This window comes from Stomoxys calcitrans, chromosome 2, assembly GCF_963082655.1.
Source record: "Stomoxys calcitrans chromosome 2, idStoCalc2.1, whole genome shotgun sequence".
NCBI classification, from domain to species: domain Eukaryota; kingdom Metazoa; phylum Arthropoda; class Insecta; order Diptera; family Muscidae; genus Stomoxys; species Stomoxys calcitrans.
This window is the reverse complement of record NC_081553.1, coordinates 232599863-232622888: the sequence shown is the minus strand read 5'-3', so window position 1 is coordinate 232622888 and position 23026 is coordinate 232599863. Positions and strand designations below refer to the sequence as shown.

Genomic DNA, 23026 nt, shown 5'->3' with positions numbered 1-23026 from the left:
CAGATCTGGGGACTTGACTTCTTGAGCTTCTAGAGGGCGCAATTCCTATCCGATTTGGCTGAAATTTTGCATGACGTGTTTTGTTATGATTTGCAACAACTGTGTTAAGAATAGTTCAAATCGGCTCATAAGCTGATATAGCTGCCATATAAACCGATCTGGCATCTTAACTTCTTGAGCCTCTAGAGGGAGCAATTGTTATCCGATTTGGCTGAAATTTTGCACGAGGTGTTTTGTTATGATTTCCAACAACTGTGCTAAGAAAAGTTCAATTCGGTCCATAACCTTATATAGCTTCCATATAAACCGATCTGGCATCTTGACTTCTTGAGCCTCTAGAGGGAGCAATTTTTATCCGATTGGAATGAAATTTTGCAAGTATTATTTTGGTACCACTTTCAACAACTGTATTAAGAATGATTCAAATCGGTGCATAATTTTTTATAGCTGTCATATAAACCAATCTAGGATCTTGATTTCTTGAGCCTATGGAGGACGCAATTCTCATCCGATTTGGCAGAAATGTTGTACAACGGGTTCTCTCATGAACTTCAACACACGTGTCTAATATGGTCTGAATCGATCAATAGCTTGATACAGCTTCCATATAAACCTATGTCCCGATTTTGCTTCTTGAACCCCCCTACAAGGCGCAGTTCTGATCCGACTGAACTGAAGTATAACACAATGACTTCTACAACTTGATGTAGCTCTAATAGCATACCAGTTCTTATTCAATATTCTTCGTTTGCCTCAGCAGTGTCGTTTAGACAACATGACAACCACTTATCTCATATTTAGTTACAACCGTGGTAAGAAATCGGGTCCGATATCGGATCATTCATCCGATTGTCGGATGTTGCCCTCCATACCTTGACACGACAACCAGCCCCGAACCTCGGTAAGACGTTGCCCAGTTCACCAAGACAGACTCCCTACACCGAGAGTACTTAACCACTATATGCGAAGCCCGGCCCGTACGTAGCCAGATATCTATGAGCGTTTACCCCTCAACAGGAACTGGAGCCTAAGTTCTTTGGTGTCTTCTGCATCTTACCCCTTCGCAAGACCTAAATCCACTGCTGGAGTAGCCAGGCAGCAGTAGCCAGGTATCCCCAGTGAACGCGGCTTCACTTAAATCTGGTCAGCATCAGGAAAGTCCGTTCCTCTATACTAATTTAGCTTTGCAAGCAAAGTTATAATACCCTGTACGACAGTGTTGGTGCAGGATACAAATATTGTAGGATTTTCGGATATAGTCATTTTAAGCTCAATGATAAGATATCTCCGTTTTTATGACGAGTACGAACGGCGCGCCGCATAGCGACACCACTTGGTAGAGAAGTCTTAAAATGGCCAGATACCTCTCAAATGTAGCCTTAGCATTATTAAGGGGCTAACCACCGCTGAAAATGTTTCTGGTATTCAAACTGGAGTTTGAACCCATGCTCTCAGCGTCATAGGCGAACATGCTAAACTCTGCGCCGCGTTGGCCTCCATCACTAAATATAGAATAGACTAATTACCCCCTGGTGTCTTTCAACGCATATGAAAACGTTAATAAGATCTTAAAAACTATGACTAGCATTAATTAAATCACTTAATTATTTTAGTATAGAAAAAAGTCTAAAGTTTTCTAACACTTCCTTCTATACCCTCCACCATTGGCTTTGGCTATAATAGCATTGTCATTTCATTGGAAAGAAATCAATTTTTATACCCACCACCGAAGGATGGGGGTATATACATTTTGTCATTACGTTTGCAACACATCGAAATATCCATTTCCAACCCTATAAAGTATATATATTCTTGATCAACGTAAAAATCTAAAACGATCTAGCCATGTCCGTCCGTCTGTCCGTCCATCTGTCCGTCTGTCTATTGAAATCGCGCTATAGTCTTTAAAAATAGAGATATTGAGCTGAAACTTTGCACAGATTCTTTTGTTGTCCATAAGTAGGTAAAATTCGAAGATGGGCTTTATTAGCGTATATCTTGATATAGCCCCCATATAAACCGATCCGCCGATTTAGGGTCTTAGCGCAATATAGACCGACCAGCCGAAGGCCCAAAATAAAATGCGCATTACTTGTCCAATGTCGCCGAAATTCGGGGCAGTGAGTTAAGTTAAACCCCTTGACATACTTCTGCAATATGGCACAAATCGGTCTAGATTTGGATATAGCTGCCATAAAGACCGATCTCTCGATTTAAGGTTTTGGGTCCATAAAAGGCGCATTTATTGTCCGAGTATTTGGTCCAAATCGGAACATATTTCGATATAGCTGCTATGGGGCATAAGGTATGCATTTTTCACCGGATTTTGACGTAAAGTAGTTTACATATATACCCAAGGTGGTGGGTATCCAAAGCTCGTCCTGCCGAACTTAACGCCTTTTAACTTGTTTAGCCTAATTTACGCAACAAAACATTAGCATAGTAAACTAGAAATAAGAATGAAATTTGTTATCAAATTAGGTAAGCAATGCAAAATGTTGCAGCCATTTGTATTGAAGCATATAGGGTTTAAGTAAAGGGTTGTACTTGTCACGCATCTCTAACAAAGTTGTCAAAGATCATCACTTTCTACTTCTCAGTTCTTGTGAAGGCTATAACTTCAGTAAGTTTTGGCACACAACAAACAAACTGAGGTTTATATAGGAAAACCTTTGAAAACCCCATAATTAATTTTTCATAAAAAATTTTAAGTAAAACCAATTTTTACTATTTAAGTTAAAAATCGCGAGAGCATTTCGATTCATTCTTATATCCTCACATTCGTACAATCCACTTTTATCCCTAGGCTTGAATAAATTATTTATATGGTTTTTATCCCAAATAGAAAAGAGTATCAAAATGTCGGTTTGAACAAACCACCGTTCTACTGTCCTGCCTTTTGATTTTAGAGTGGTATTGTGCAACTATCTACAATAGGGAAATTATTTTTGAAATTAGTATGCTGTTGACTTTCGAACAGTTGTTAGCTATAACTGGTTAAAGCTTGAGTTTTTCTCTTCATCGATATACACACCGTTAAATGAATAGAAGCTAAAGTACAACTTTAAATTAGAACAGATTGCTGCAATACACTACACCCTGAGGATTTACCACAGCCAGGAGATTTGATCAATATTTGAAGAACGGTATGTTACTATAAGCCCATACATAATAAGAGGAATATATCCATAAAATAGAACTCAGAAGGTAATAAAAATGAAGGAAAGATCAACAAATAATATTTCACATCATCCCACCGCCATAAAGATCACTCGGGATCACCGTAGTTCAGAAGTTAGCATATTCGTCGCCGACGCGAGGACATCACAGCCGGCTGTTTTTGGCGAACTCAAAAACCTCAAAAGGACAAAATGTTTATATATCTCATCATAAATCTTTATAAAGATACTAGTAGCGTTGTCAAACGCCATGGTGGATTTGAAAAAAAATCAACTGCAACAACACCTGAAATGGTTCGGCGAGATACGATCTTAAAACAAAGTAAAAAAGAGATAACTTTAAAGTGCTTGCATGAATCTGGTGAATTTCAGAACATCGTGTTCTCTAACAAAAAAAATTACCCTAGTGGCCAATTCGTACACTCACAAAATGGTGTCGTTAACAGAGCGCGCGTACTAAAAATTGAACCAATTAATGGCCACACCAAGTAATTTTCCATCTCAAGTGATGACCCTGGACGCTGTGACTGCCTAGGGCCGCTCTTCACTCGTTTTCAGCCTGGCGTGCAAGTAAATGCGACTTATTAATGACCTAAAACCTTAAATCGAGAGATCGGTGTATATGGCAGCTATATCCAAATCTGGACCGATCTGAGCCACATTGAAGAAGAATATCGAAGGGCCTAACACAAAGCTATATTTAAATCTGGACCGATATAGACAGAATTGAAGAAGGATGTCGAGGATGTCGGCGCTATCGGACGTTAAATGCGCCTTTTATGGGCCACAAACTTTAAATCGAGAGATCGGTCCATAGGGCAGCTATATCTAAATCTAGACCGATCGGTTCCATATTGGAGTAGTATGCCGAGGGGCTTAACTTAACTCACTGTCACTCACAGACAGACGGACGGAAGGACATGGCTAGATCGTCTAAGATCTTTACGATGATCAAGAATATATATACTTTATAGAGTCAGATATGGATATTTCGACGTGTTTGCGAACGGAATGACAAAATTAATGTACCCCCATCCTTAGGTGGTGGGTATAAAAATTACAGTTTGGTGCGGTTTATGGGCTAGCGGCGTCATTGGGCCGTACTTCTTCTGCGATGATCAAGACCAGTACATTACTGTGAATGAGTATCGCTACCGTTCAATGATGATAGAATATTTTTGGCCACAATTGGATGATATGGACATGGAGGGCATGTGTATCCAACAGGAAGGCGTCACAGGTCACACAACGAAAGTCACAATCAGTTTATTGGACACCAAGTTTGGACAACGTGTTATCTCGCAAAATGTTTCAGTCGTTTGGCCACCTCGGTCGTGCGATTTGAAGCCTAAGACTGTCTCCTGTGGGGTTACCTCAAGTCTATGGCCTTTGCCAACAAGCGAAGATTGATAAACTTAGTAGGAATATCGAGCTCAGAATTGCAGCCGTATCAGCAGCCATCACTATGTTTGAAAACCGTCGAAAATTGGATTCAGCATCTGGACTTTTGCAAACGTTCTTTTGGTGGCAGGAACGTACTTTCACATAAATAAAGAATATCATTGACATTTATAGAATTTCTTTTAGAAATCATATAAGAATTCATGGTAAATAACGCATCAAAGTGGTTGTGGTGCATAATTTTTTACCCACATCCTAAGGAATTCAAATTGCTGAACTTTGTATGTTTGGGTGTAATTAAATGTGTTCACCTTTACAGGCAACCATCAAAACCAAACTATCGAATAACAGTTGACAACGGTACTTCAAGACCTTTGTTAACGCTCCATTTCAAAGCCATTTAAAGTGATAGAAAATATCAGCCTGCGTAAACTAAGTCTAATTCTAAGATGGATATCTATCTTGATTTTATAACAAAGCTTAAACTTGTCCTCAAGTAAGTACACCTCAACTGTATCTTTGTCATGCCAAATAAATTCGATCATCATTTCACGTCTCAGGTTCATTGTACACAAATATCAGCAGTTTCTGACCACCACCTACGAATTCGAAATTGTCAATACATCCAAAGGTCCTGTAAGGGGTAGAAAGCGCATCAATATTCATAGTGAATATGGAAAATACTATGCCTTTGAAGGCATACCCTTTGCCAAACCTCCCTTGCGGAAGCTGAGATTTCGGGCTCCACAACCGCCTGAACCTTGGCAAGAGGTACTCGACTGCACAAACTGCAAGGCAAAGCCAATGCAGTACAACTACGCATTCAAACTTAAAGAAGGTTCTGAGGATTGTTTGTATCTGAATGTTTATGCCAGAGAGGTAAGAGATGCCCTAAGCAATCATAGCATGTTCATGATATCACCCATTCCTTTTCAGTTACATACCGCCAAACCTTTGCCAGTTATGGTATGGATTTATGGTGGAGGTTTTCAAATTGGTGAAGCTTCGCGTGATATGTACGCCCCTGATTATTTTATGCAACGTGATGTGATTCTGGTCACTTTCAATTACCGTTTGGGAATATTTGGTAGAGTGGCCACACCAATTTCATTTCAGTGTTTTCATTTTATGTGTGAACTTTTTTGCAGGGTTTTTATGTTTCGATGATCCAGAGCTCAATATCCCCGGTAATGCTGGGCTCAAGGACCAGGTTTTAGCCTTACGTTGGGTCAAAGACAATATCCACAATTTCAACGGAGATGCCAATAACATCACAGTATTCGGCGAGAGTGCTGGAGGGGCATCCACACACTTCCTAATGTCAATTCCACGAGCGAAGGGGCTTTTTCACAAAGCCATCGTCCAATCTGCTTCAATGTTATGCCCATGGGCCACCACAGAGGATCATGACTGGGCCTACAAAACTGCCTGCTTAATGGGCTACAACGGAGACAAGAGCAGCAAGTGTGTCTATGACTACTTGTCAAGGAAATCTTCACATGACTTATATCTTGCCAACTATCAACTGAGGACCAAAGAGCGGGATATGAGAAATGTATTATCTTTCTTTATTCCTGTTGTGGAGCCCTATGCTACAGACGATTGCGTCATTAGCAAGCCTCCCAAAGAACTTTTGGCTGAGGCCTGGGGCAATAAAATTCCCTTGATTATAGGTGGTGTATTGGACGAAGGTTTTATCTTTTACAACATGGCACGACATGTCCCTTATATAATCAATGAGTTGGGCGAATGTCTGGAACTCATGCCCGATGACCTAAAGCATTCCCGTACTCAAGATGAACTCAAACAAATGGCCTTGAGTCTTAAACAATTGTACTTTGATGGTAAAGATCCGAATATCAGAGATAACTTTTATCACTTCTTGGAACTGATGGGTCACCGTATGATATGGCATCCTATAGTAAGAACATTGAAGGCCCGTTTGAAATATGCCTCACTAGCTCCAACGTACGTCTACACATTCGATTTCGATTCAAATTTCTTTAATCACCATCGAACTGTGCATTGTGGTCGTGCAGCGAGAGGGGTGTGTCATGGTGATGATCTTGTCTATCTCTTTTATGGCATTTTGTCTGAAAAGCTTAGCACCAGCAGCAGAGAGTATCAATGCTTGCAGCGAATGGTAGGCATGTGGTATAACTTTGCCTTGACCTCGAATCCCAATTGCCAGGAAATAGAACCGGTTATATGGCAACCGCTTGGTGATTGTGAGGAGCCGCTTAAATGCCTGTCGATCTGTGATACATTGAAGCACAAAGAACTGCCCAAATATGAAAAACTTAAGATTTGGAATGAGTTTTACAAACGAGAGGAATTCATTTAGGACTTGCAGCCAACAAAGTTGCCGGACTAGTTTTAAGTGGTTATGGGAACTTTAAGTATTCAATTGGTTGCCAGGAACAATAATTAAAAGAAAATATATATTATTAAGAGCACTTTGTGTATACACTCAGAGAAAATAAGTTTGCTAATATCAACAATTATTGTCAGCAGATTTTATATTAAAAGTTTTTTACTTTTGAAGAAAACACCTTAGTTTTTTATACCCTCCACTATAGGATGGGGGTATACTAATTTCGTCATTCTGTTCGTAACACCTCGAAATATGCGTCTAAGACCCCATAAAGTATATATAATCTTGATCGTTGCGATATTTTAAATCGAACTATCCGTGTCCGTCCGCCTGTCTGTCGGAAGCACGCTAACTTTCGAAGGAGTAAAGCTAGCCGCTTGAAATTTTGCACAAATACTTCTTATTAGTGTAGGTCAGTTGGGATTGTCAGTTGGGATTGTAAATGGGCCAAATCCGTTCATGTTTTGATATAGCTGCCATATAAACCAACCTTGGGTCTTGACTTCTTGAGCCTCTAGCCCCCATATAAACCAGTCTAACGATTTGACTTCTTGAGTCAAAATTTCAGTCAAATCGGACGAGAATTGCGCTCTCTAGCGGCTCAATAAGTCAAGACCCAAGATCGATTTATATGGCAGCTATATCAAGTTACGAACCCATTTGAACCATACTTAGCACAGCTATTCGAAGTGATATCAAAACACTACGTGCAAAATTTCAGCCAAATTGGACAAAAATTGCGGCTTGTAAGGGCTCAAGAAGTCAAATCGTGAGATTGGTTTATATGGGAGCTATATCAGGTTACAAACCGATTCAGACTGTATTTGGCACAATTGTTGGAAGTCTTAACAAAACACCACGTGCAAAATTTCAGCCATCGGACGAAAATTGCGGCCTGTAAGGGCTCAAGAAGTCAAATCGGGAGATCGGTTTATATGGGGGCTATATCAGGTTATAAGCCGATTTAGATCGTACTGTTGGGGTAACCAGCAACAGGCGCAGGCGAGATGGGTCTATGCTGCATGGAATGGTGTATCAAGAAGGCACATTACGTAGCACATTGTAACCGTGACAACTATGCAAGCTGCAGGTGTTGGTCAGTTTTGTCTCCTGGATCGCTGCAACCAATATGTTGTTCCGACTCATAAAATCCATTATCTCGTCTATCTTGCCTCGGAGAACGTTGCAATGCGATTGCAAAAATGATACACTTCTCGGCATTGGCCTGGCACGTCAGAGGTTGGGGGTCACATATTCCGATGACGAGGACGCAAAAGGCGACGACGACGACGACGACGCATGTGACCCACTGATGTCTATGTTCTCACAGCACATTGTAACATATTCTGTATGACTTTACTCCCGCAGTGAAGTAAGGCCAGAGCAAGAACGGAAATGTACACACTCCATGCACCGGTTACACCTCACCGACTCCGACCGATAATGGAGTCGGTTCTGGCAAACCCAACACAACCAAGGTGCAGGGTTGTTTTCAAGCCACTCCGGGATATGCCTCTCCCATGACGAAAAAAGGACGAACACATCGGGTTAATACGGTGCGTACAACCGGCTGCCATGGGAGGAAAATGGTGACCTCTAAGGGCTTAAGAGCTCAAACCAGAGATCGGTCTATAAGGGGGCAATGGCATACCTGAACCGATATTATCCATTTGTAATCCCCAAGTACCAACATAGGAAAAAAAGTATTTGTGCAAAATTTCAGGCGGGATACTGCTAAAAACTTGCACAAAATAAACTTAGTTCAAGGGTATAATTCCACTCAACCTGACAAAAATTTAAGCTTCTGGGAGTCACGCAAGGCCATCAGGTCATAGACCTATTAAAACAGTACTTCCCAAGGTTGTTAAAAGTCCTTACTGTTTACTATGTACAAAATTTTAGTCAAATCGGGGAAAAAATGCAGCTTCCAGGGACTCAAGAACTTAAATCGGGTTTTCGGTTAATATGGGAGATATATCACATTAAATATCGATTTAAACCGTATTTGGCACGATCGTTTGTACTCATAGCAGAATACTACGTGCACAATTTTAGCCAAATCGGATAACTTTTGCGGCTTCCAGTGGCTCAAATAGTCAAGTCGAAGGACCACTTTATGTGTGAGCTCTATCCAAATCTAAACCGACATGGTTCATATACAGTATCTGTACAAAATTACAAATCGCTAGCTTAGGCGTTCGACCGCTTTTGTGATTTTGACCGACTGAGGGACGATTGAATGGATGGACAAGACTAGTCCGGCTTAGAATGTGGAAACGATCATGAATACATATACTCAGACAAAAATATGTCGATGTGTTACAAACGGAATGATAAGGTTTTAGACTTAAAACCTACCAAATTCCCTCTTTAGCCCACGACTATAATATCTACGTGCATGCGTTTTAATTAACTTACATCCACTCAAAGGCTAGACAAATTTAATAATCGATGGTTAATTAAATGTTCGAATATAAACGAAATAAAAAAACCCTTTTTCGAAAAACAAGTTTTTAACGACTAGTGGTCTTGCCGCCACATTTACATACATACGTAAGTGCTCATGTCATATATAACAAACAGCTGATTTTGTTTACAAACAAATATTAGATGAACAAAACAATTGAAACCCGACATCTGACGTCAAGACTATAAACAAACAAAGCCATCAATTGCCCTCGCTTTGAAGCACACGAGTGCAGTAGCAGCAAATGCAAATATTTCTGCCTCCCAAGAGAATGACACATGCATGAGATACAAGTTTCTTTAGTTTTTTTTTTTTTTTATATAATAAAGGTTTGTGTGTTTGTATGATAATTAATGGCTACCAGAGAATGGAAGAGAGTAAAAGAGAGATACAGATATTTTGAAAATGCAAGTCAGTGTTGGAAAAAAAGAAAAAAAAAATTGTGCTCATGACGTTGTCAAGTAATAAGTAAAAAAATAACAAATAATGGCAACACGTAGTGTACCCCTATAACAATAAAATCTAGGCCAATGATATAAGTAATTTTGTTTTCGAATAACTATTAGACTGTCGACAAATGTACGCAATGCAACTGTAAAAATCTCATTACAATGGCATTTGTGTTGGGTACATTGATTATCAAATCATGAGTAACTGCTTAACGGCAGTGGGCCATATACACCGATTATATAGACCGAGCACCCGATTTCACAACTTAATGGATTTCACTGCTGTATGCCATACACTCAGAGAAATTTGTAAGTAAAAAGCAGAAAGTCTGCAGAAAATGGATGTCGTTGTTGATGTTAAATGTCTTTTTGAAGAGATGTTGGCTGTTATATAAATTTTTTTTACTGCTTTATAAGAAAGGATTGAATAACAAGATCCAACATTTCATTCGAAAAGCTTGCTTCTACCATTGCACTGCTCACTAATTAGTCAGTGGGTGGAAGCATGTAATATTTTGGTGGCATTACAATCTGATGAGCCCTCTTGCAAAGGCCGAAATCGTGATCATTGCAGCCCGCCGCTGATACATTTGAAACACAGCAATTGCTGAGACTCTTTAAGTGTTTTTAATGGTTTTGTGGCTTTGTTTTTAAATAGAAGCAAGAAATAACAAGTAAAAGCGTGCTAAGTTCGGCCGGGCCGAATCTTGGGATCCCACTACCATGAATTCTGCTGAAATATGGGAGCTAATAGAACACTATATGCAAAATTTCAGCCAAATCTTAAAAAAATTTATGCTTGTACGGGCTCAAAAAACCAAATCGGGAGATCGGTTTATAAATGAGAGCTATATCCGGTTATTTACCGATTTGTACTGTACTTGGCACAGTCATAACAAATTAGAAGAAGTCAAATCGGGAGAGATTTATATAGGAGCTATATCAGGTTATAGACTGATTTGGACCGTACTTAGCACAGTTGTTGGAAGTCATAACAGAACACTATGTGCAAATTTCAGCCAAATCGTGGCTGAAAATTTGTCGTGATTTCGACAGACGGACGGACATGGCTAGTTCGAACTAGTATATCGAGAGGACAAAGAATATATATACTTTAGGAGGTCCGAGATCTATATTTCGAGGTGTTACAAACGGAATGACTAGATTAGTATACCCCCATCTTATGGTGGTGGGTATAAAAACACATTGGTCTTCAACAAAATGAGATATAAACAAGTAAAAGCGTGCTAAGTTCGGCCGGGCCGAATCTTATATACCCTCCACCATGGATCGCATTTGTCGAGTTCTTTTCCCGGCATCTCTTCTTATGCAAAAAAAAGGATATAAGAAAAGATTTGCTCTGCTATTAGAGCGAGACCTGGAGACCTGTGTAAAATGTCTGCCAATTCGAATAAGAATTGCGCTCTTTGTGAGCTCAAAAAGTAAAATATGGAGATCGATTTATATGGGAGCTGTATCGGGCTATGGACCGATTCAGACCATAATAAACACGTATGTTGATGGTCATGAAAGAATCCGTCGTATAAAATTTCAGGCAAATCTGATAATAATTGCGACCTCTAGAGGCTCAAGAAGTCAAGATCCCAGATCGGTTTATATGGCAGCTATATCAGGTTATGAACCGACTTGTACTTTATTTGACACAGTTGTTGAAAGTAACAATTAAAAAAATGTCTTGCGAAATTTCAGCCAAATCGGATAGGAATTGCGCCTTCTAGAAGCTTAAGAAGTCAAGTCCCCAGATCTGTTTATATGACAGCTATATCAGGTTATGAATCGATTTGAACCATATTTGGCACAGTTGTTGGATATCATAACAAAATACTACGTGCCAAAATTCATTCAAATTGGATAAGAATTGCGCCCTCTAGAGGCTCAAGAAGTCAAGATCCCAGATCGGTTTATATGGCAGCTATATCAGGTTATGAACCGACTTGTACTTTATTTGACGCAGTTGTTGAAAGTAACAATAAAAAAACGTCTTGCGAAATTTCAGCCAAATCGGATAGGAATTGCGCCCTCTAGAAGCTCAAGAAGTCAAGTCCCCAGATCTGTTTATATGACAGCTATATCAGGTTATGAATCGATTTGAACCATAATTGGCACAGTTGTTGGATATCATAACAAAATACTACGTGCCAAAATTCATTCAAATTGGATAAGAATTGCGCCCTCTAGAGGCTCAAGAAGTCAAGACCCAAGATCGGTTTATATGACAGCTATATAAGGTTATGGACCGATTTAAACCATACTTGGCACAGTTATTGGATATCGTAACAAAACACGTTGTGCAAGATTTCATTACAATCGTATAAGAATTGCGCACTCTAGAGGCTCAAGAAGTCAAGACCCCAGATCGGTTTATATGGCAGCTATATCAGGTTATGAACCGATTTAAACCATACTTAGCACAGTTGTTGGATATCATAACAAAACACGTTGTGCAAAATTTCATTCCAATCGGATAAGAATTGCGCCCTCTAGAGGCTCAAGAAGTCAAGACCCAAGATCGGTTTATATGGCAGCTATATCAGGTTATGGGCCGATTTGAACCATACTTAGCACAGTTGTTGGATATCATAACAAAACACGTCGTGCCAAATTTCATCCCAATCGGATAAGAATTGCGCACTCTAGAGGCTCAAGAAGTCAAGACCCAAGATCGGTTTATATGGCACCTATATCAAAACATGGACCGATATGGCCCATTTACAATACCAACCGACCTACACTAATAAGAAGTATTTGTGCAAAATTTCAAGCGGCTAGCTTTACTCCTTCGGAAGTTAGCGTGCTTTCGACAGACAGACGGACGGACGGACGGACGGACGGACGGACGGACGGACAGACGGACGGACATGGCTAGATCGACATAAAATTTCACGACGATCAAGAATATATATACTTTATGGGGTCTCAGACGAATATTTCGAGTAGTTACAATCAGAATGACGAAATTAGTATACCCCCCATCTTATGGTGGAGGGTATAAAAAAATTATATTCCATTTTATCTCTCTTGCTTATATTTGTAAAAAATTAAGCCCTAAAGGTGACAATTTTTATTAATATATAGCAAATGCCTCAAGTGTTGTTTAGAAGTTAAAACTAGTAAAAAGTCGTTAAGTTCGGCCGGGCCGAACTTTGGATACCCACCACCTCGGTTATATATGGGTGAATTACCTTTTGTCAAAATCCGGTGAGACATGCATACCTTACGCCCCATAGCAGCTATATCGAAATATGTTCCGATTTGGACCAAATACTAATAAGTACATGTCATTGTACAATTGCTTATAACAAAATATTGAACTTTTTAGTAGCTATATCTAAAAATAAACCGATCTGAACCATATACGACACGGATGTCGAAAAACCAAACTTAAGTCACTGTGCCTTTTATGGGGCCAAGACTTTAAATCAAGATATCGGTCCATATGGCAGCTATATCCAAATCTAGGCCGATCTGGGCCAAATAACAGAAGATGTCGAAGGTCCTTACACAACTCACAACGGTCTATATGGCAGCTATATCCAAATCTGCACTAAACTGTGCCATATTGCAGAAGTATGTCGGGGGTTTTAATTCAACTAACTATCCCAAATTTCGGCGACATCGGAGAATAAATGAGTCTTTTATGGGCCCAAAACATTATATCGAGAGAATGGTCTATATGGCAGCTATATCCAAATCTGGACCGATCTGAACCAAATTGAAGAAAGGTGTCGAAGGGCCTAACACAGCGCATTGTCCCAAATTTCATCAAAATCGGATAATAAATGTGGCTTTTATGGGCCTAATACCCTAAATCGGCGGATCGGTCTATATGGGGGCTATTTGAAGATATTGTCCGATTTATCGCATCTTCGAACTTAACCTGCTTATGGACAAAAAAAAAAAGAATCTGTGCAAAATTTCAGCTCAATATCTCTATTTTAAAAGACTGTAGCGTGATTTCAACAGACAGACGGGCGAACATGGCTAAATCGTCTTAGGTTTTTACGCTAATCAAGAATATATATACTTTATGGGTTCTTAGACGCGTATTTCGAGGTGTTGCAAACGGAATGACAAAATGAATGTACCCCCATATTTCGGCGGCGGGTATAATAAATACGAATTGTGTAACGCCTGTACCATGACTTTCGTTTACCATCACTTTTGTGAGAAAGCTATTAAGCAAATAAAAAGAGAGAACAAACACTAACCCTCTTGGGTGGCGATAATATCTTTTACAAGTACACCGGCCATAATGACATATCTTTGCACAATAATTTTGTTGTTAGCCGTCAAGTATTCGCATTTTGTATTGAGACTGGTAGCCGTCGAGTCGGCGAAACGGAACATTAATTAGAGGTTTGGTTAGGGCACGATATTGATGTGGTTACGTACGTTACTATCAGCTGCGGCAAACAAACTCAGTAGAATATAAAATACGTTGAGCCTCCAAAGGCACTGAATCATAAATCAATAAGTGAAATTATTTGTAGTAAAATTTATTAAAGAAAACACAATGCCGGAAGAGTAAGTATTTTATGCATGAAAAAGTTCATTGCAAGAAAAGTGACAATAAATATGAATTATTCTTAGCACCTTGGTGATTAATACCTCTCTGGGTCGTGTAAAAGGCCAAAAATGCGAAGGTATTTACGGCGATGCCTTTTACAGTTTCGAAAAGATACCATTTGGTGAAATTCCCGTCGGCAAACTACGTTTTCTGCCGCCACAACCCAAAAGCCCCTGGTCTGAGATACTGGATTGCACTCTGCAAGCGCCCAAGCCGATGCAAAAGAATGCGCTCAGTAATTTAATTGAAGGAACTGAAGATTGTTTATATTTGAACATTTACACCAAACAGGTTTGTGAAAATAACATAACATAACGTAATCGATTTGCTAAGAGACTGAATGAAAGAGAGAGAGAGAGCGAGCGGCTAAATGGTAGTCTCTTAATATATGATTAAATGAACTGAGGCTCTTTAATGCTAAGTAAAATTAGCTATGTAGATTTAGCTCTCTTGCAACTACGTACAGTGTTGTCAATTTGACTGTCAATTTGAAATTCTACATATTTCATATGCTGGAATAGGGCACATAATAAAATTATTTCATAAAAATTCAAAATATTTTGAATATGAAATAAAATCTAAAATAAAAGAGAAATTAAATTAAGTAAATTAAAATAAAAAAAATTAAATTAAAATAAAAGAAGACATATCATGTTTGACAAATACGTCGAACAATAAATGCGCTTTTTATGGGCTCAAAACCCTAAATCGAGAGATCGGTCTATATGGCAGCTATATGCAAATCTTAGCTTAACTTAACTCACTGTCCCAAATTTCTGCGACATCGGACAATAAATGCGGCTTTTATGAGCCCAAAACCTTCAATCGAGAGATCGGCCTATATGGCAGCTATATCCAAATCTGGAACGATCTGTGCCATATTGCAAAAGTACGTCGGTGAGCTTAACTTAACTCACTGTCCCAATTTTCGGCGACATCGGACAATAAATGCGGCTTTTATGGGCCCAAAACCTTCAATCGAGAGATCAGTCTATATGACAGCTATATCCAAATTCGGACCGATCTGGGCCAAATTGACGAAGAAAGTCGAAAGGACTAACACAACTCACTGTCCAAAATTTCAGCAAAATCGGATAATAAATGTGGCTTTTATGGGTCAAAGACCCTAAATCGGAGTATCGGTCTATATGGCAGCTATATCCAAATTTAGACCGATCTAGGCCAAATTGACGAAAGATTTCGAAGGGCCCAACGCAACTCACTGTCCCAAATTTCAGCAAAATCGGATAATAAATATGGCTTCTATGGGCCTAAGACCCTAAATCGGCGGATCGGTCTATATGGGGCTATACCAAGATATAGTCCGATATATCCCATCTTCAAACTTAACCTGCTTATGGACAAAAAAAAAAGAATCTGTGCAAAGTTTCAGCTCAATATCTTTGTTTTTAAAGACTGTAGCGTGATTTCAACAGACGGACGGTCATGTCTAGATCGTCTTAGATTTTTACCGTGTGGTGGGTATAATACACATCTGGACCTCATTGTACAAAATTGCAGTGATATCGGGTTATTAATGTGCTTAAATCGCAAACAGGGAAATAAGTTTGCTGATATCAGCAAAAACTGTCTGCTGATTTTTAATTAAAATTTTTAACTATTAAAGGAAACCTTCTCAAATTTATGAACTTCGGAACAATACATTACGCATATCCTATAAGGAGGCAACCAACCAAATTAGCAGCGGTGCTTATCCCCTCTTAATGCTGGCGAAATTTGTGAGGTACTTTGCCATATAAAAACTTCTCCTCAAATAGGTGTCGCACAGCGGCACGCCTTTCGGACTCGCCTATAAAAAGGATGCCCCATTCATACGTGAGAAAAATTGATTCAGACCACATTGGACACGCATATTGAAGGTCATGGGAGAAGCCTTTGTACAAGATTTTAGCCAAATCGGATAAGAATTGCGCCCTCTAGAGGCTCAAGAAGTCAAGACCCAAGATCGGTTTATGTGGCAGCTATACCAGGTTTAAGACGGATTTGAACCATACTTAGCACAGTTGTTGGAAGTGATACCAAAACATCACGTGCAAAATTACAGCTAAGAATAGAGAGCGGATAAGAATTGCGCCCTCTAGCGGCTCAAGAAATCAAGACCAAAGATCGGTTCATATGGCAGCTATATCAGGTCATGAAGCGATGTAAATCATACATAGCACAATTCTTGGAAGTGGTACCAAAACACCACGAGCAAAATTTCAGTCAAATCGGAGGAGTAAAGCTAGGCACTTGAAAATTTGCACAAATAGTTCATATTAGTATAGTTCGGTTGAGATTGTGAATGGGCCATATCGGTCCATGTTTTGACATAGCTCCCATATAAACCGATATTCCGATTTGACTTCTTGATCCTCTAGACGGCGGAATTATTATCTGATTTGGCTGAAATTTTATGCTGTAACATATTCTATGATTTATTAAATGGGCAAAGTATGGTCCGAATTGGCCCAAAACCTGATATAGTTCCCATATAAACCTATCTCCCGAAAATATTTCTTGACTCTCTAGAGAGCGCAATTCTTACCCTAATTGAACTTTTGCACAATGATTTCCTGTGTGAACCCTAACATACGTACATAAATATGGTCTGAATTGGTCTATAACCTGATAAAGCTCCCGTATAAACCAATCTCAAATTTTTCGCAGTAACTGAATCTATAATCTCTTACATACGTGCCAAGTATGATCGGAATCGGTCTATAACACGATATATCTGTGGCCCGGCACCCAGAACAAGTGAATTTTGAACTGTTCAGCCATCTCGTTGAGAGATCTGCGACAGTCGAAGGTGGTTTTAGTGTTTAGATATACATTCTCCAGGGATTTAATGGCTGCTGGCTGTCTGGGAAGATATTTATGCCAATCGACATTATATCTTAGCCATTACACCACTTCCTGAATTGCAAGCATCTCCGCCTGATACACACTGCAATGGTCGGGTAACCTTCTCGATATGACCAGTTCTAGATCTTTAGAGTACACTCCAAAGCCCACCTGGTCGTTATGTTTGGAACCATCCGAATAGAAGTCTATGTAACTTCTGTTTCCAGGGATATCATAGTTCCAATCGGTTCTATCAGGAATAGTGGTACAGTAATTTTTATCAAAAAGCGGCTCAGATAGGGTGTAATCCACACGGCATCGGATATTGTATCAAGTATAACACAGTGTCCGTGTCCGCCACATGACCAATTAGAAAGCTCCCTTAACCTCATGGCAGTGGCCGCTGCAATTTGGGTAACCACAATGTCAGTGAGGCAAAAGATGTAGCATTAAATTCAGTGCATCAGATGGTGTCGTCCTCAGTGCGGCTGTAATGCACAAACAAGACATCCTTTGGATCCGGCTAAGAATTGAGCAGTAGGTGGATTTTTGAAGAGCCGTCCACCAGACCACAACACCATATAGCATAATAGGTCTGACAACTACAGTATATACCCAATGCATGACACGCGGTCTAAATCCCCAAGTTTTGCCAATGGCTCTCTGCAGGTGTATAGGGCAAGAGTGGCCTTTCTTGCCCTTTCCAAACTGTTGGATTTGAAGTTCAATTTCCTGTCCAGCAAAACTCCCAGGTATTTTGCGCTTTCTGTAAATGGAACATTCTCTCCTCCTAAGGAGACAGAGTATTCTCCTTAAGCCAGGGAACCAGTCTATCAGACGCAGCTTGTAATTCAATCGGTGATACATCATCAGGGCCTGGCGACTTATAGGAGTTCGGCTCAGACACAATTTCTCTAATGGCCTCCGACGAATGCATATCAGTGACAACCTCTTTTGGCCCCACATTGTCCGTTGGAGAATTTCCCGCGAAATGTGTATCGACGAGTAGTTCTAGTGTTTTCTCACTAGACATGGTCCATACATTCTCTGACTTCTGGATATACCCCACCGTAATAGGTCTCGAGGACAGAATCTTCCTTAGCCTTCAGATGTATCCTCCACGGAGCTGCAGAATTCTACCTAGGATTTGTTCTGAGCCTTTCCAAGCTCGCCCTTATATTTTCTTAGCTCTTGAGGTTATAAGTCTTATATTTAGGGGTTTCACACAAGACACTTGTCTGTTGAGTCCTTGAAATTAACTAAAGAGCATAGTTCTTAGCTCTGTCGTAATAAAAGCCAGAAATAATTTTGTTTTTACTCTATTGATTTACAGTTGAATACAGCCAAACCATTACCGGTAATAGTTTTACTCTATGGAGGAGGCTTTGAAATGGGTGATCCTACCAGAGACTTACATGGCCCCGATTATTTTATGATGAAGGATGTGGTATTTGTTACCATAGGATATCGTTTGGGACCTTTTGGCAAGCTTATCCTGCTTTTGATTTAAGCGTTTTTTTTTTTTTTGTAAATTTGTTTTTTTTTTTTTCAATTCAGGTTTTCTCCAATTCAAAGATCCCCAACTGAAAGCCCCCGGAAATAATGGCCTCAAAGATCAATTACTGGCCCTGCAATGGATAAAACAAAATATTGCAAATTTCAATGGCGATGTTGATAACATCACCCTGAGTGGAGAAAGTGCTGGAGCTGCTTCTACCCACTACCTCATGTGCTGCCCCTTGGCAAAAGGTCTTTTCCACAAGGCTATCTTAATGTCAGGCAATATTCTGTGCAATTGGGCATATTCACCTTTGGAAAATATACCATATCGCTTGGCCAAAGCCTGTGGCTATGAAAACTCTGCCGATGATGAAAAGTCCATATTCGAATTTCTTCAACAACAACCTGCCGAAACTTTACTCAAACCATATTTGCCCAACAAAGAAGAGAACATGAACGATTGCCTGTTCACGTATGGACCCAAAGTGGAACCGTATCCCACTGATACCTGTGTTATACCCGAACATCCAGAAAGTTTGGTGAAAAACGCATGGGGTAATGCAATTCCAGTACTAATGAGCGGGACCTCATTTGAGGGTCTCCTTATGTTTGCTAGAGTGCATGTGGCACCGTTCCTGTTGACAGAATTGGAAGAAAATCCTCATCATTGTCTACCGTTTACCCTGAAAATGAAATATCCCAAAGATCTACAGACGGAGCTGGGAATGAAAATTAAAAAAACCCATTTTGGAGAAGAAAAGGCCAATGCTCTTAAGTATTGTGAGGTAAGAAATTTTTAAGAGTTGTTTTTGTAATCGATTTAACCATGGCCGTGTGTCTGTCCGTCTGTCCGTCCGTCCGTCCGTCTGTTGTAATCACTCTACAGGCTTCAAAAATTGAGATATTGAGCTGAAATTCGGCAAATATACGTCTTTTTGATGCACGCTGGTTAAGTTCTTGAACGGGTCAAATCGGACCATATTTGGATATAGCTGCTATATAGATCGATTTTCCGATAAAGGGTCTCATTTTAATCCGATTTTGCTGAAATTTAAAACAGTGGATTATTTTAAGCCTCCCGACATCTGACCTAAATATGGTTCAGATCGGAATATATTTAGATATAGCTGTCATACACATCGATCTGCCGATAAAGGGTCTGAAGCCCATTAAAGCTTTACTTATTGGTGAAATTTCAAACAGTGGATTATTTTAAGCCTCCAGACATCTGACTTAAGTATGGTTCAGATCGGACAATATTTAGATATAGCTGCCATATAGACCGATCTCCCTATAAATGGTCTGAAGCCCACAAAAGCTTTATTTTTTAACCGATTCCGCTGAAATTTGAAACAGTGAGTAGTTTCAGGCCTCTCAACTTCGATCATAAATATGGTTCAGATCGGACTATATTTAGATATATCTGCCCTATAGATCTATCTCCCGATAAAGGGTCAGAAGCCCATAAAAGCCCAAATTATTATCCGATTTCGCTGAAATTTGAAACAGTGGGTAGTTTAAGGTCTCCCGATATCCGCCCCAAATATGGTTTGGATTGGACTATATTTAGATATAACTGCCATATAAGCCGATCTCCCGATAAAAGGCATTAAGCCCATAAAAGCATCATTTTTTATCCAATTTCACTGAAATGTGAAACAGTGAATCGTTTTAGACCACCCGACATCCCACCAAAATATGGTAAAAATAGGATTGTATTTAGATATAACTGTCATATAAACCGATATGCCGGTTAAGGGTCTGAAGCTCATAAAAGCTTTATTTATTATCCGATTTTGTTGAAATTGGAAATACAAAATTCAACAGTGACTTTTATTTATAAGACCACTCAAATGTCCGTGCCGAATTTGGGTGCATAAGTTATCTAATTTTCATCGGATTGTGACGAAAGTGGGTTTATCCAAGGTGGTGGGTATCCAAAGATCGTCCCGACCGAACTAAATGCCTTTTTACTTGTTTCTTTATTTTTTATTTCTTTTCACAGTACGCCACCTATAAAGTTTTCTGGCATCCAATATTACGCCTGCTAAAATTACGCACCAATTCTGAGACGCCGCTGGCGGAAACCTACCTCTATCGCTTTGATTTTGATTCGCCAGATTTCAATCATCAACGTATCAAATATTGTGGCAAAGAGATGCGTGGCGTCGCACACGTCGATGATCATTCGTATCTGTTTTATGGTGATTTTTCATGGAAACTCTCCCCCGAGAGCTCTGAGTACAAAACCATTCAACGTATGGTTGACATATGGCACTCCTTTGCCTTGCAATCAAATCCCAATGGCCCTTGCGTAGAGAAGGAACTTAACGCTCCATGGTTACCAGTCGTTAAGGAACAGACAGAGGGAAATCTCAAATGTTTAAATATTGGCAAAGAACTGAAGGTGATTGATTTGCCGGAAATGCCAAAGTTACAGGTGTGGGAAAGTCTATACAACGTAGAAGCATATGCTGCCGAAAAGGAATAAAAAACGAAATTGATGAAGGTAAACCAAAGACATAAACAATAAAGAAACTACACATCTTTTAATTTAGTATTTTAAATTGAAAATAAAAAATTATATATTGAATTAAATTTTATTTATTTTATTTTAAAGAAATTGTATAAAAAAAATTATTAATAAATTTTACAATTTAAGAAAAAAAATCGATGGTTTTTTTTTGCCACATCACATAGCGCCAACTTGGTAATAAATTTCAACGGTTTGCAGTCGTTGCTCGTTTGTGATGAAATGGCAGAATATACTATACATTTTTCAGTTTCATAGGTCACGTTTGAACACAACTAACAACTAGTGCTGCCACCCCTAAAAATAAACTCATAAAAAATCTTAGCTTAAGTCAAATATGTAGGTTGGTCTGGAGGGAAACATAGGCTATATATTTTTTTGATATCAGGATGGGGGCGTATCCTCCCCTTTACACACAAAATACTACTCAAAAATAAAAGTGGACCAATCAGGACCATATGGGATTCAAATGAAAGGTATTTAAGAGTAGAGTACGAATTTCATAATAAAAGTTGGGTCCAAGTACCTAGAGGGCTGCCCCAGCCCCAAAACGCCTTAAAATGGGTTTATTTGACAATTATGACAATATGGGACTTAAATGAAAGGTATTCGGGTGTAGATTAGGACTATGGTTAGGTAGTAAGAATAGGCTTTATAATTTTTTTGATAACGGAAGGGAGCGGGCGCTTCATCAGTAATCCCAAAAACACCACCCAAAATAACAAGTGGACTGATAAGGACAATATGGGTATCAAATGAAAAGTATGGGGGAGTAGATAACGAATCTGGCATACAAATTCATGTATGCCAGTGTCGGGTCACCCCACCCCCACAAAAACGCCCAAAATGGGCACATTAGCCAATCATGGATATATGAGACTCGGTTTGTTTGTTCCATATAGACTGAAAAACAGCAGAACCGATTTTCTAGAAATGTTCGCATATTGCGTAGGTTGATCTGAAAGAAAACATAGGCTATATAATTTTTCGGTATCGGAAGGGGGACGGACCCTCCCCCTTATGCCAAAAACACAACCCAAAATCAAAAGTGGACCGAGCAGAACAATACAGGTATCAGATGAAAGGTATTGGAGAGTAGAATACGAATATGGTATGAAAATTTGAATGTAAGTACCCATCGGGCCTCCCCAACCCCAAAACCTCAAAAACGCCATTAGACCCGTTATGACTATATGATACATGGCTGAACCGATTTTCTTAAAATTTTCATAAGTTATGGACGTTTGTCTGAAAGGAAACATTTTTAGATATCGGGTGGAAGTGGACCCTCCCTCTTACTCCAAAAATGCCGAAAGTGGTCCGATGGGCACAAATGAAAGGTATTGGAGACCAAAAAACGAATATGGTATTAAAATTTAGGTCCAAGTACCCAGCAAATGTCGTCAACATTTAGAGGGGATAACCAACGCTTTGTCCGATGTTCTCGCCAGGATTCGAACGCGTTCAGTGTCATAGGCTACAATGGCAGGAATTCGATATCCGCATATAGGGCGAAGTGTCCCCACCTTAAAAAGATATTAGGGAGTTAAAGAAGGCGCAGCGGAGCGGGCCCGGTTCGGCTAGTATATATACATAAATATATAAAATACATGCTACGAGTAGTCCGAATTGGTCTTTAACCTGCAATAGCTTTCATAATTTCTGACCCGAAAAACTTCGGGTTAACT

At 39.5% G+C, this 23026-nt stretch overlaps 1 protein-coding gene across 1 annotated transcript; it reads left to right on the top strand.

Annotated features, from left to right (window-relative positions):
* The first annotated feature begins 2972 nt into the window (after nt 1–2972).
* LOC106087811 (uncharacterized) lies at nt 2973–21343 on the top strand. Its single transcript, XM_013253020.2, has 9 exons — nt 2973–3146; nt 4900–5076; nt 5141–5459; nt 5517–5667; nt 5729–6923; nt 14482–14749; nt 18639–18789; nt 18863–19590; nt 20811–21343. The coding sequence occupies exons 2-9, from the start codon at nt 5030–5032 to the stop codon at nt 21294–21296; spliced, it is 3345 nt and encodes a 1114-aa protein (XP_013108474.2). The 5' UTR covers nt 2973–3146; nt 4900–5029; the 3' UTR covers nt 21297–21343.
* The last annotated feature ends 1683 nt before the right edge of the window (nt 21344–23026 follow it).